Genomic DNA, 14,084 nt, shown 5'->3' with positions numbered 1-14,084 from the left:
AATGAAGAACTTTGGTTATCAGGAACAGAAGAATGTTCCTTCCTTATATAATGCTTCTGGGCTAAAAAGGAAGCTGTGTGAGTAGAAAGAAAGTTTTTGAATCTTAGGGGTGAAAAACTTGATCATTAGCTTGACTGTGGAGATTATCACATGGGCACACACATATGTCAAACTCGGAAACCACCTGATATGAACATGTGCAGTTTATTGTATGTCAGCTAACTCGAGGACACTGGTTTTTATTTGTTTTTATTTTTTTTTTAAATATGTCAGTGGCCCAGCAAATTGGCTCAGTGGGAAAAGAAAGGTACTTGTTGTGAAGCCTAAAGTCTGGGTCCAGTCCCTGGGGCTCACAGGGTAGAAGGGGAGAGCTCATTAGTACAAACTGTGCTCTGACTTTCACATGCACACTTACACACATGCCTACAGACAAATAAATAAATGAATAAGTAAATAATTGTGATAGTTTTAAAAATGATTCAGAGCTGGTGGCTCTTGTCTGTAATCACAGCACTTGAAAGAGGTGAATAAGAGATTTACCATGAGTTTGAAGTCATCCTGGACAACATAGTAAGTTCTAGGCTAGCCTAGGTTACAGCAAGAGACCACATTAAAAATATTTAAAAGAAAAAACAAACAGAAAACTACAACATATAAATAGAACTATGTGTGTTGTATTTATACACATGAATTTAGTTGCTAGAAAAGTATTTTTACCTAGCAGGCATACTAAGGTGAAACTTCTTATCATAGGAAACATGGCCAATTTCTTGAAGCAGAAAATGTAAGTTGCTTCTAGATTTCTGTACCTTGGTGAGAAATTTGTACTTGTGCCAATGAGAAGATCACATGTGAGCACGACATCCCATTTCACAGGTGGATGGGGCCAGAATCTCAAGAATGCCAAGGGAGCAAGGACTCTGGAAGGGAACGATTTTACTTGGCCTACACAGTTTGCAAATCTCACAGGAAATATTCTCACTCATCAGATAGTGGGATTAGCAATTGCATTTAGCTCTTAGCTTGCTCTTCTGGAGTGAATCAGTATCCATTATGATCAAAGGAAGAAGTGTCTGCAGATAGCATGTTCAGTCTTTCCCCTGTAGGATTCTTGCAGTTTCATCAAAGTCACTAAGTCAGATGCTCAGTGAATCAGACAATGAAAAAGCTGTGGATTCCATGATCTATGTAGAGTACTATCTATATTTAGGGATGCCCTCAGACATTCAGTACATGTCTGAAATTGCTCTTTATAATGAATCCCATATATCTTCATTTATAAATTAACCACAGTGTATTAGTCACTTTTCTATTGTAACAGTAAAACACCATGACCAAGTCAACTTCTAGAAGAGTTTATTTGGACTTATGGTTCTAGAGGGATAAGTGGCAGTTGGGACAGCAGGAGTAGGAAGCTGTAAGCTCTTGTTTTCAAAAACAAGCAAGAAGCAGGAGGAGCATGCACAGGCTTGGAATGGCATGAGTCTTTAAACTCCCAAAGCCTACCTCCAGTGACGTACTTCCTCCAACCAGGCAACATCACCCCACATTCCACCCCCAAACAGCACCACCAACCGAAGACCAAGTGTTCAAACATCTGAGCATATGGGGGACATTCTCATTTAAACCACAACACATAGTAAGATATTAACAACACTCACAAAGAAAATGGAAAACAAGTTACATTATACTACTGTCATGAAACTGGTATGAATGTGATAACACCCTCACACTGAAAACATCATACTGTGCCCACATCTCTAGTTTATATGATGTGAAATGATACCATTGTGTGAGAGACTTCTATGGAGACAAAACACACACAGAGGCACACACATTTACTCATTCAGAAAGGGAACCATGAAAGACCAAAGTAACAGTTTTAACATTCACACCAACTTGGTGAACCAGTGAATGAATATTTACTGGTATTTATTAACAGGAGTGTGAGTAAGAGGCTACTTACAGAAGCCTGGATGATCAAAAAAAAAAAAAAAAAAAAAAAGGCAGCTTCATTACCAAAAAGGCCAGCTGAGCGCAAGAGACTACTGGCAAAAGTTGCCCCCAGCCTCTGTACAGCTTGCAAGCAGCTGGATGTCTGACTGCCTCTACTCTGTACAGTTCAGCTGGTAGAGCCCCACCCCCAGCAATTGTTGATTTCTTTCTAACTGCTGGGGATGGACAGAAATCTTCCATATCTCTTTTCTCCCAGACATGGGAGATGAACCTATGGGAATATTTCAATTTGTAGCAAATTATTATACAACAGGTCCTGCACTCATGTGGTGACAGGAAATGAGTATGGTAGGCAATATGACTTCAGTGTATGGTTTGCTTTCTTTCTGCACTTATTGTAGAGCCTTTAGCTCCTTACAGAGAAGAACCTAATGGCTTCTCTTTGCCAGTTCTAATTACCACCATTGCCTTAAGGCTGCCATGGAGTAAGGTAAGGGAAACCTGCACATAAGCACTGAATATCCCACAGAAGGTCTGGTACCAGTGCCAGGAGCTAGGTAGCTGCCAGCCCAGCAACATATGCAGTAAGAAATGCTGGGGAAAGGATGCCTTAGGTCCTGGGTGAGGTAGGCTGGTTGTGAGATGTCATCAAGTTCCCAGACCATCACAATATAAAACATGAGTTGATTTTTTCTGGGATTTTCTATTAATCAATTAATTAGCTGATTAATTAATTAAAAGATGAATATATATATATATATATATATATATATATATATATATATATATATATACAGGGGAGGCCTCAAACTTATTATATAACCAAGAATGATGCTGAACTTCTGGTTCACCTGCCTCCACCCTGCAGAGTGCTAGGATTACAAGCATGTGAACCTTGCCCAGTTTGTGCAGTCCTAGGGACCAAACTTGGGGCTTTTATACATGTGACGCAAAGATTCTACCAGCTGAGCTACACTATCATGCCAGGCATTCAGTATTTTTGAACCATACTTGCTCCCTAATAATTAAAACTGTGGAAGGAGAACTACCCTATGACGGGGTGTGTTCTGTCTAGGATAGGAACCCTATCTTATTTTGCGTTACTCTTGTCCAGTGGTGAATTATGTGTTTTCTTTTCCTTCTAATCTGAAAAGTAGATATCTGCAACTAAGAATAGACTTAGAGGGTAGGTCAAAACATTACTTTTCTTTGAAGCCAAATAATTTTCAAATATTTATTTGTAGACACACGTTTGCAGATGGCCTGTTAGTAGATGCTGGGTTGCCTGTGTTCTTTCTTCACTATTGATTTTTGAGACAATTAGAATTGTCTTCAAACTTGAAAATGCCCAGGGACACAATTAATATTTAGCTGAGTTCATGTTCTCAGATGGCAAGGGGAAGAAGTGATTTATTTTGGTTAATTATAAACTTACAAAGTAATATTTGGTTTATTCCAACACATAACCAGCCAATTAACCTTCTCAGCCTTCTTATTATAGTCACCAAGTTTGCTGGGTCGATGTGACTTTCTCTTCAGACATGTAGGGATATGGAGACAGTTACCAATGATCAACACATAGTGTTGCTTCGTTGGGTTTTGAGAAAGACATTTGCAGTGCCATTGTTGGAAGAGACATTCTAATATATTTTAATTTTGATCACATTCTTCAAGGAAATGTACTTACTAAAGATGATCAGACCCCTATAGTCACTGTAATTCATCAGATAAAGGAATACACAACCTTTGGTTACTGGAATCTACGATTCACACTCCTACCCCATCTACCAGATAGCTTGAGGCTGAAGTTAGTACAAACAAACAGGTTTGCTTAGGAAAATAAAGGATGCTTTTCTGTCTCAAATTCCTACCTTCCAGGGTTTAGTGTTGCTTCTGTGGGAGGAAACAGGATACAGGAAGACAGGGGCAGGAAGCCTTTCTCTGGGCAGGGTTAAGGCACCCTTCCACCTCTGCCTGTTCTTCTTGGATTTGGACCTGACTCCTGGGTTTCTTTGGGCAACCTCTGTCTTTTCTCTGCAGACAAACAGGGTCCTTTCTCCACATCAGTTCTCTGAGCTGAGGAGGACTTGGGGAGGCCTCTTTTAGGGGATGAGTCCTTACCAGTTTAGAGCTAGGAGGAGGAAAGAGGCAGAAGCCAGCCCCTCCTGGGAGCCACCCTGACACACTTGGTGACAGTTTCTCAGAATTTTCATTTGGCATCCCAACAGTCTAACTTTCTGGCTTCTCATTGACTTTTACTGGGAAACTGCAGGGGAAAAGCTTGCATGGAGGATCCACTTCTAGCATCTGTGACGTTATGGAGAACTAGCTGGCTGTTATTTAGCAAGATATCTACCTCCTTGGAAAGCATCTCCCAGAATCTGCTTTCTGTTTTACCACCTGAAGATGCTAGTTCATCAACCACAAGACCTGGGGCCTAGAGAAATCAGGCCACACACACCACACACCCTCTAGCCCTCTATCTGGGACAGGGAGTGAAGAGGCTTGCAGCCCCTCATACTAGATGCTATAAGAAGGTTTCTGGACCTTCTCAGTACCTGGTTCCTTGGCACATTGGCTATGCCAAATTAAATCACATGGTGTAATCCATTCTACCAATTCCCAGAAACGTTCAAAAGCCAGAATGCCCCTTCATTCAGGAGCATTTCTTTTCCCTTCAGTCCCCCTGTCATGATGCCCCTATCTGCTGTCTCTGGTATGAGAGTTCTCACACCTCGAAGCCCAAATCACGAATCACTGTGGTTGACAAGCCCTGTCTCCTAACGAAGTACATTTCTAAGTGTAATTTTGTGTTCCATCCCTTCTCCACCCCACTGCTCTGATTTCTAACAATTTCTCAAAATCGAATTCTGTAGTTTGCATAGTGAAAATATAGCTACCTTGAGGGGGAGATAATCACACACGAGTGCTGAGGATGTGTGTGTTTATCACTACACTAGAAGACTCTCGTCTTGAAGACAAGAGGACATTCTACTCCAAGTGTTTTCCCAGGAGCATAGATTACAACCTCTTGAGGTCTGCCAGGACTTTTTGGAGGCCCAGCCACGGCTAGCACACCAGGCAGTGAGGCTGAGAGGGAAGTGGGCCAGAACCTAGATGTTACTTTTGAACACATTCATAACAAAGGCCCACTCTGAGCCGAACTGGAATAATTACTTATTTGTGTGGAATGTCTACTGATGTGGTTTTCTTTCTTTTCTTTCCAGCCCCCAGTGAGCCTTTACTGTGCAAATTCGCTGATGGAGGACAAAAAAAGAGACAGAATCAGAGCAAGTACACCCAGAATGGGAGGCCATGGCCCAGAGAAGGAGAGGTGAGTTCTGAGAACTGCTCAGAAACTGGGCAGCAGCTCTCTCTCGGGAAGGTGCCAAAGCAGACTTCTGGCGCCATGAAAATAACAGTAATAAAGCCCCTGCTCAGGAGATGGGTTTCATGTATGCCCACGTGTGTACAGGATTTACGTGTAGTTGAGGAGGCATCAGGTGTCCTGCTCTGTCACTCTCCATCTTATCCCTTGAGACACAGTCTCTCACGGACCCAGGAGCCTGTGTCAACTAGCAGTTCCTCGCAGTCCTCTTGTCTCCATACCCTTCCAACCCTGAGTGTGAGAATTACGGGCGTATGTGGCCATGGCGAGAGCTAGGGATTCAAACTCAGGCCTCCCGTGGTTGTACAGCAAGCACTATTACCCACTGAGCCATCTCCTGACCAGGGACTTCATCTTAGCCATCCATTTCTCCTCCTCATATTAACCGACAGCGAGCTGTGGCTGTATACCTGCTAGTCCTTGGGAATCAGTCCTTTTGGTTATTTATTTTTGTAAAATGACAATGCAAAGGGTCCTGGGCTTTTGTAGTGTTTTTTTTCATTCTTGAGGAAATGGGATAGAGATGTTTGAATGACTGAATAAATGACATTTTGTGCCAAAGCCATAATTTCAATAGGGGGGTTTAGTACTTCTATTCCAAGCCTCTGATTTGTCCATTTGTCATTTAAGAGGCATCATAATCATGTGCCATTGCATACTGTGAATATCAAGAGAGCTGTTTCAAGAAAGAAAGGAAGCTGGGAGATTTCTCAGCAAATGCTTTAGCCATTTTCTATTTTCTGTGGCTGTTTTGAGTGTTTCCAGAAGAGTCTGAAAACACCTCTTAAATTGCAGAGCTGTTGTCAAGTACTATATAATGTATATCATTACAGTAAGAAGTAAATAAAATAAAATAATCCTTGAGTATCGGGAGCCAATGGAAAAATGCAAGAGTGTTCGTCTTCTCCGTGTTAGAAAGGAAGCTGAGACGATGTTTTGATGGGGAAGCAGGGGATGACCGATGTGTCCTGGGCAAAGTTTAATGCATCAGCAGGCAGTCTCACAGCCCCAGCATCATTACATTTGGCCCATATAAAGCATCCATAGTCTAAAAAGACTCATTTGACCTTAAAATTTGATTAGGTAAAATGCTTGCTAATTAGGGATATCTTTGTACCAACTATATACATAAGAAAACTTGACTCTAATTACAAACTTCATTTCCTGTGGAAAGAATCCATAATACTTTCTTCAGGCCACAAAGGGCAGTTATAGGAAGCTCACATATTTTGGTATCAGTACAAAAACAACAAAAACAAACCAAACCCAACAGATATAGCTCTCACCACAGAAAGAAATAGAAATTGTTAATTCTGGAGCCAAATGTAAGTGAGTATGGCCTGGGGACATTGACTCTGATTCCCTCACTGTCCATGCTCTCGTGAAACAACAGCTTCCCAGGGCTCTTATAGCATAACGTTTGAAGATACAAATGATGGTACTTTGAAAATACATTGCGGGGAGCACGAGGTAGGTAAGATGTAGCAAAACAGGGAGTCTTTGCTGTATGTCTGAGATGCTGTCTCATGGCATACTCGGGCTTTGAATCGGTGGAATCTAGAGGCTCTGTTTATACATTCTAGAAAGATTCTTACCTGAGTGAGGGGGCTAAAGAAAACCTATATAACTTGACCTTTGGCCTACCACATTCCATCTCTCCCTAGTCAAGCATGGGCTCCCCACCCCCCAGAAACTTCAGTTCACCAGAAATTAAATGAACAAATATTAAAAAAAATAATAATAAGAGCTATGAAGTACCACTTTATAGAGAAGTAGAACTTCTGGGACAGTACCCTATAGGTAGGACAGTGAGGACACTGTAGGGCCAAGCTTTATGACCCAAAGCCCCTTAGAATGTGTTTTTAGTGTTTGACTTTTAAGGTCTATAGACTTTTATTTCAATTAAACTATGAAAACTAGGAGACCATAATAAATGTATCTATGACCAATAAAAATATATTCCAAATTGAATAGACATGTTGCAAATACATGGCCTCTTGAGATGTGCTTACCATACATGTTGATTTCAAGGGTGACTACATTAATTTGTTATCTTAGACACACCCAAAACAGTGATGGGGACTAGGGAGATGCTTATCAGTTACATTCTTGCCATCCTAGTGGGAGGACCAGAGTTCAGATGCTCAGTTCCACATGGAAAATGCCAGGTGGCATGGTGGCCCACCTGTAATCCTAGACCCACAAGATATAACTAGGGATCCTTAGAAAAAACTGGCTAAGGAGACTGGACATCTCCATGAGCTCTGAGCATCACTGAACAACCCTATCTCAAGAAATATGGTGGAAGAACAATTGGGGATGATTCCCAGTGTCAATCTCAGACATCCATGTGGATATTCACGGCATAGATGTACAAAGTTGCAAACACACACACACACACACACACACACACACACACACACACACACACCACATAAAAATAACAATAGTGGATCACCTAGTTTAGTATTCTATAATTCTATTTCTATTCTTCTTTGCATTATATTTACTAGAGCACAGTTCACAAATAAGCCCTGTAAAACAGCATTTAAGTTAACTCATACACCTATGAATTCTAATAACATATTGCTGACTTAAAGGCATAGGCTTTTATTGTTTTCTTTTTCATATTTAATAATTCCAGATTGATTGTCCTCATAAAAAGTAACATTTTCAAAGTAAGTTCACGTACATCTGTTAGTCACCTGTGATACTACATGCCTTCTCTGCTTCAGGTCAGTGATCACACTGACTGCATATATAAAAAGCCAAAAAATGAAGATTCTGGGTTGAAATATCGGGGAAGAATATTGGCTATTTTCCTCTTATTCAGTTTCAAGATTAAGAGATGTGACTTTATTCCAAGCCTTATCTAATGGGTGATGTGTCGGTTCATTCCCATGTGGCTGTGACAAAATGCTTGACAGCACAGACTTCAAAGAAGGGCTCAGTCTGGTCACATTTCAAGACTCCAGTCCATCATAGTGGGGAGGGAGGCAGCGGGAGCATGTGGCAGCTGGTCACAGCAAGTCTGCAGTAGGACGTAGAGAGAGCTGAGAGATGAATGCTGGTACTCAGCTTGCTTTGATGATAGGTCTGCCCACCTCAGCCCAGTCAAGACACTCCCTTACAGTTGTGCACAGAGGTTTGTCTCCCAGGTAATTCTGAATCCTGTAAAGTTGCCATCACTATCAAGCGCTAGGGTTGGTTTCATCTCCGTTGGCCATCACATTAAAGCTGGTATCACAGATTTTTAAGGGGATCCTTTATACATTTATTTTTGTTGTCTTTTTCATAGTCTATAAAACAATGATACACCTCACAATCACTGTTAAGGTGGCGCTGCTTCAGGGTGGTACCCACCTGTAATTGTTGTACCTCGGAAGCTGATGAGGGGGGTCACGAGCTTGAGCTATATCCTGTCTCAAAGATAGCAAAAACAGAGTCAGATGTGATCACTCTTCCAGAAGTAACTGAAGACAAAAGGGTATAGCAGAAGGGTTCTTGCTCATGATTATCTGACCTGACCTGGACACCTTTTAACTTTGGCCTCTACTACTCAATAATATTTCCTTTTAGTGTAAGCATATTTCCTGATTTATCATACCAAGTCCAGAATATAACTCTAAATCACTCAGGATTAAGGAATGGACAAAAATGGGGGAGGGACAATGTAATTGTGATCCCATACTGGTGTTCTGACAGGGGAAGGGGTGTTCTAAAACACAGATGTCTCTCCCAAGGACCCCTCCTTTTGGCTGTCAAACTACATTGCTTCTAATTTGAAAAGTTAGAGTAGGAGGCCAAGCTTGAACCCCAAAGGCAACAGTGAAAGGCATCTATTCTATGCCCATTGAAGGAGTGGACCTGCAGTAAGAGGAGCCCTTCTGGACCCAGAGTACTTGAGAACTTAATTCCAGCATTCAATAAACCCTAGCCATCTTTCTCTTTCGTAACTGTGGATTTAAGAAATGTATCGTGTATATTCATTGTGCATAGCACTGTTCTATCTGGACATTTTCATGCAGGTATACTCTGTACATAGAGTGCTCCTTCCATACCTTTCTCTGACTGTCACCTACCCACAGATGGGGCTACCTAAGGTAGAATGCCCAGAGCTAGAGAGATGGCTCAATGGATAAAGTATTTGCCATGTGTCAGCATCAGGACCAAAGTTCAGATCCCTCGCACACACCTATAAACTGGGTGGGTGTGGTGGTCACCTATAACCCCAGTGCTGCAGAGAGGGGAAGTGAAGGGGGATCTGGCTTAGCCAGAGTAGTGGAAGCATGAAGTTCCAGGCTCAGTTTGAGATCCTGCCTCAGTAAATAAAGCTATCAAGGAATTAACCAGAAATCCACCTCTGGCCTCTGTGTGCACACATATGTACCCACACAAATGAAAATATGTACACGCGTGCAACACACACACAAAGATGGAATGCATATCCTATTTTTCTAAGGCATGGACTTGGAAAAAGGAAACAAGTAATAACAACAACAAAATTCATAAACCTGTGTCTGTAACAGAGAACAGAAACAGTAGCCGATAGCCTGAGTCCAGTTGAGTTAAAGTACTGGAAATGAGCATTACAGCCCCCAACTAAATCTATGTAACTTTCTAGTCTTTGTTCCATGGTTTCTGTAAACTACAAGGTAGACTAGAGGCACAGTGGGGAGGAAACTGGACATGCCCTGCTGCAGTTCGGCCACCCTGCAAATGAGATTCTTTTTCTGTGCTGATTTCTGTTCCCCAGTTTCTTTCAGAAGGTAGGAAAACCAGAGGGCTGGTGACAACAGAAAAAAGAAAATGCCCATTTCTCCCCACTCTTGAAAGTTAAGAAAAACTGATAAAGCAGAATTTTTTTCTGCTTGATGTTGCAAGCATTTTAGAGTTAAGCTAAACATGGAAATTGATAGGCTAATTAAAACTTCATTATTTAAAGCCTTTTTCTTTGGGGCAACATTTTGATAGTTAATTAGCACACATTGGTGGAATGCATTTATTTATAAAACTGTAAGACTGGGAACTTTGCACATAGAAGTGGACATGGATAATCAAGACTTTCAAATGTAAATGTATGCTAGTGGCCATGATTTTACATAAATGAAAACCACAGGGGGCATTTTAAGTTATTATCTGATCTTGCAAGAGATACCTAGGATGCCAAATGGTTAAGAGATTGGGACTCTTCGGCTCTTCACTAATCTACAGTTCTTTCTTCTTGTCACTTCAATTTTCTTATTTAAAATTTTTTCATACATTACATTTTGAGCATGTTTTCATCTCCCCCAACCCCTGCCAGATTATCCCTACCTCCCTACCTACCCAACTTCATGTACATTTTATGCTTTCACAAACCTTGTTAATGTTTAGCTCAGTTGAAGTCAGCTACAACATCCAACCTGCTACAACACTCTCACTTCTTTGTCTTAAATATATGGAGAAAATCTGATTCACCTAAAGGACATTCTGAAGTCCTAGAAGGATATACAGAACCCACAGGAACCACTGTCTGGGACAAGCTTACTGCTGGCCCTGGGCTGACATCCAAACTCTTACAGTCGAGAAGGACTATGGAGCCCCTTAAATAACTGAAATGAATCATGTTTCTTGGTAAATGGTCTTCCCTATTGGTGAAAATCACTTCATGGTCAGCCATAGAGCTTCCTCTATAACCTCCCACAACCGAGAGAGAACTGGGTATTAGCACTCATAGTAGGAGTTTCCCAGGACCCCCCCTCTGGGGTTTATGTTTCTATGGGCCAGTGTTTATAATACATTTGTGCCAAAATACTTTTTAATCCAGTTTTTTAAGATTTATTTATTTATTACATATAGTGTGCTACCTACATGTTTGCCTGCACACTAGAAGAGGGCACCAGATCTCATTATAGATGGTTGTGAGCCACCATGTGGTTGTTGGGAATTGAACTCAGAACCTCTGAAAGAGCAGTCAGTGTTATTAACCTCTGAGCCATCTCTCTAGCCCCTGCCAACATGTTTTTTATGTCATTATCAGCTAAAGGGTACTGTCCCGCTAGCACTGCTATGAATGTCACCATCCCTGGGACACGCATTGCCCAGAGTGGAGGCCATATTCTCATGGATGGAGAACACTGCTCATCTTAATCTCCATGGTGTGCCTCCAGATGGTCTGGAACCAGGAATGCTTCCAACTAGTTCAAAAAGATGTCAGGAACATGAGGGCACATCCTGCTGCTTACTCCCATGTTCCCAAAGAATTCACTTCTAGTGACTACCGTGGCTAAGTTAGAAACTAGACTCTATCCCAACTAGCAAGAATGGCTGGCTAAAAAGAAAAGAAATAGATGATAAGATCAAAATCTGCTTGATGGCAACCTAGTACTTCAGTGAAGATAATTACACATTGAAATATTAACTATCAATAGCACCACCTCACATGGGCACACGCAAACAGACTTGTGAAATACATGTATTTACAGCTCGGAGTCTGCTACTTTGTAAATGATTGGACCAAATAAAAAGATGGGTAAGTTTCCACTACTCTGTGAGAGACACTCATATTTTAAATTTTCTTTATGTTTTATTATTATGAATGGCTTTTGGGATTTTACATTCATATTTAAATATAAATAAGTGCTTATTTAAATTAAAGAATATGATACCCTCTCACTAGATATTTACACTTGATTCTGTCACTAAATAGTCCAGATAGCATCACTATTATTAATATTAATTCTTACTGACTCAAAACACTAATATTTTATAAGATATTCCTAAGCTTGAGGTTAATGGAATCAGCAGATACCATTGGTAATAATCCTTTTGGAATTTACTTCCAAAAAGATCACATTTTGGTCATAGACACAAATAAGAGACACAATAACTAATAAGAAGTAATTGAAGCATGTACTCAGATGTTTAGTGGATTTTATTACAAAAGAAAACCAATAAAGTGACATTTCTTGTCTTTATCATCTTCATAATTCTCTGACAGAGTCAATTTAAAAGCAATCAACAAAGAAAGACGATATTTTTTCCTGTAGTTGATGCTCTGAATAAACTTTTTCTTATTATGGAAATACTTAGAACAATGATCTTCACCGTTTGGATACAAAAGTGAGCTGATGGGATTAATATTATTAATAACCAACTCTCAGACTCCAGGAATAATTACATTATATTGAATAGAAAATCAAATTAAATTTTGGGGAGATTCAATGTAGTAATATTAAAGTTTGGAATTCCTAAACTATTCCCACTTAAAGAATAAGTTTTCCGTAAAAGTTGCTGTTAGATTGTTTTCTTTTTCCTTCTATTTTTGAGATTATAATATAATTACATCATTTCCCTCTTCCTTTTCTTCCCTCCAAACTCTCCCATATTCCCCTCCTAGATCCCGTTCAAATTCATGCTATCTTTTTCATTAATTGTTCTTACATGCATGTATGTATATCTATATACATATACATCCCTAACTTTAACGTGCTCAGTCTGTATGTTACTGGTGTGTATGTTTACAGAGCCGACCAGACCATTTGTTACTGGATACCCAATTGCTGTGTTCTTGGGAAGACTACTTCTCCCACTCTGAGCATTCCTTAGTTGCCTACGTTATTGCATAGGGTTAGACACTGCCCCCTGACCCTCACCCCCATTCCTGTCCACATTACCATGTCTATTGTTGTCCTTGCTGAGCTCCTATTTATGCAGTCATGTCGCAAGACTTTATGGGTGTAGCTTCTGACATTCCTAGGTGAATGAGCGAAGTCCCCAGTCCTCTGACTCTTACAGTCCTTCTACCCTGTTTCTCCCACTGGAACTCCTGAGCATGAGTTCAGGAGTTGCATGAGTTGCTCTGTAGATATGTCTGTTGAGACTGGGCTCCACAGTTCTGTATTTTGATTGGTTGTGGTTGTCTGTATTGGTCTCTGTCCTTGCACTGAGAAGTTTCCTTGATGAGAGATGAGGACTGTACTTATCTATGAATACAAGGACAATTATTCAGAATGTAGTTAGGGATTTTACTGGTTTGGTAAAGTGGCGGTTTTAAGTTCTTCTCCAAGATCAATGACTTCTCTAGTTCTGGTAGTTGGCTAGGTCTCCAGCACCGGTCACAGTTTCCTTCTTGTTGAGCAAATCTCAAGTCCAATTAGAGAGCTATTGGTTACTGTGCTACCACTGCACATTGAGGGTTATCATGCCAAGCTGGTCTTTCTTGTGGTTATAGGAATCGTAGCGAGGAGGACTGTGGGTTACCCTTTCCTTTGGAAGCCTGCAAGGCACCTTCTAGTATCAGGAGAGCTAGTCCTCAGAAGGAGGCTTGCAAGTCAGTTTTAGCTCAGGGTATATCTGAAGTGCATGCTGTCTTCAGCAATAGGGATTTACCTTCCACATCGGGGGGGGCAACTAAAGGCAATAGCAATACCCTGTAGTGTTTAGGAGGTGCTTGGACAGCCCTGCCTAACAACTCAAAAAAAAAAAAAAAAAGGCTTCTCATGCCTGGTATCGGAGTTTTCATCAGGTGGTCTATGATTCTTAGAGGGAGCATTGTCAGCCCAGACAAGAAAATTGCATTTAAATTATATATGTATATTTATACATAGACTTGCATGTATTATGGGCTTTTATCTTTTAGATAGATAGCTAATAATATCACTTTCAGGCATCCTTACATGAAGATATTTAAGTTCAATGCATTTTTACTAGCCCAGGATATAGGCCTGTGAATACAATGAATATATATGAACTCATA

General features: G+C 40.6%; 1 protein-coding gene across 6 annotated transcripts in view; it reads left to right on the top strand.

Annotated features, from left to right (window-relative positions):
• Rbms3 (RNA binding motif single stranded interacting protein 3) overlaps positions 1–14,084 on the top strand; it is a 684,722-nt gene that overhangs the window by 541,725 nt on the left and 128,913 nt on the right. For all 6 annotated transcript variants that reach the window (XM_059268834.1, XM_059268836.1, XM_059268833.1 and 3 more), the window contains exon 7: positions 5,184–5,290. In XM_059268834.1, the coding sequence (XP_059124817.1) occupies positions 5,184–5,290 (107 nt within the window). The remainder of the gene's footprint in view (positions 1–5,183; positions 5,291–14,084) is intronic.

The sequence above is a fragment of the Peromyscus eremicus genome, chromosome 7 (genome assembly GCF_949786415.1).
Source record: "Peromyscus eremicus chromosome 7, PerEre_H2_v1, whole genome shotgun sequence".
In the NCBI taxonomy this organism is placed as follows: domain Eukaryota; kingdom Metazoa; phylum Chordata; class Mammalia; order Rodentia; family Cricetidae; genus Peromyscus; species Peromyscus eremicus.
This window is presented reverse-complemented; position numbering and strand designations above follow the sequence as displayed.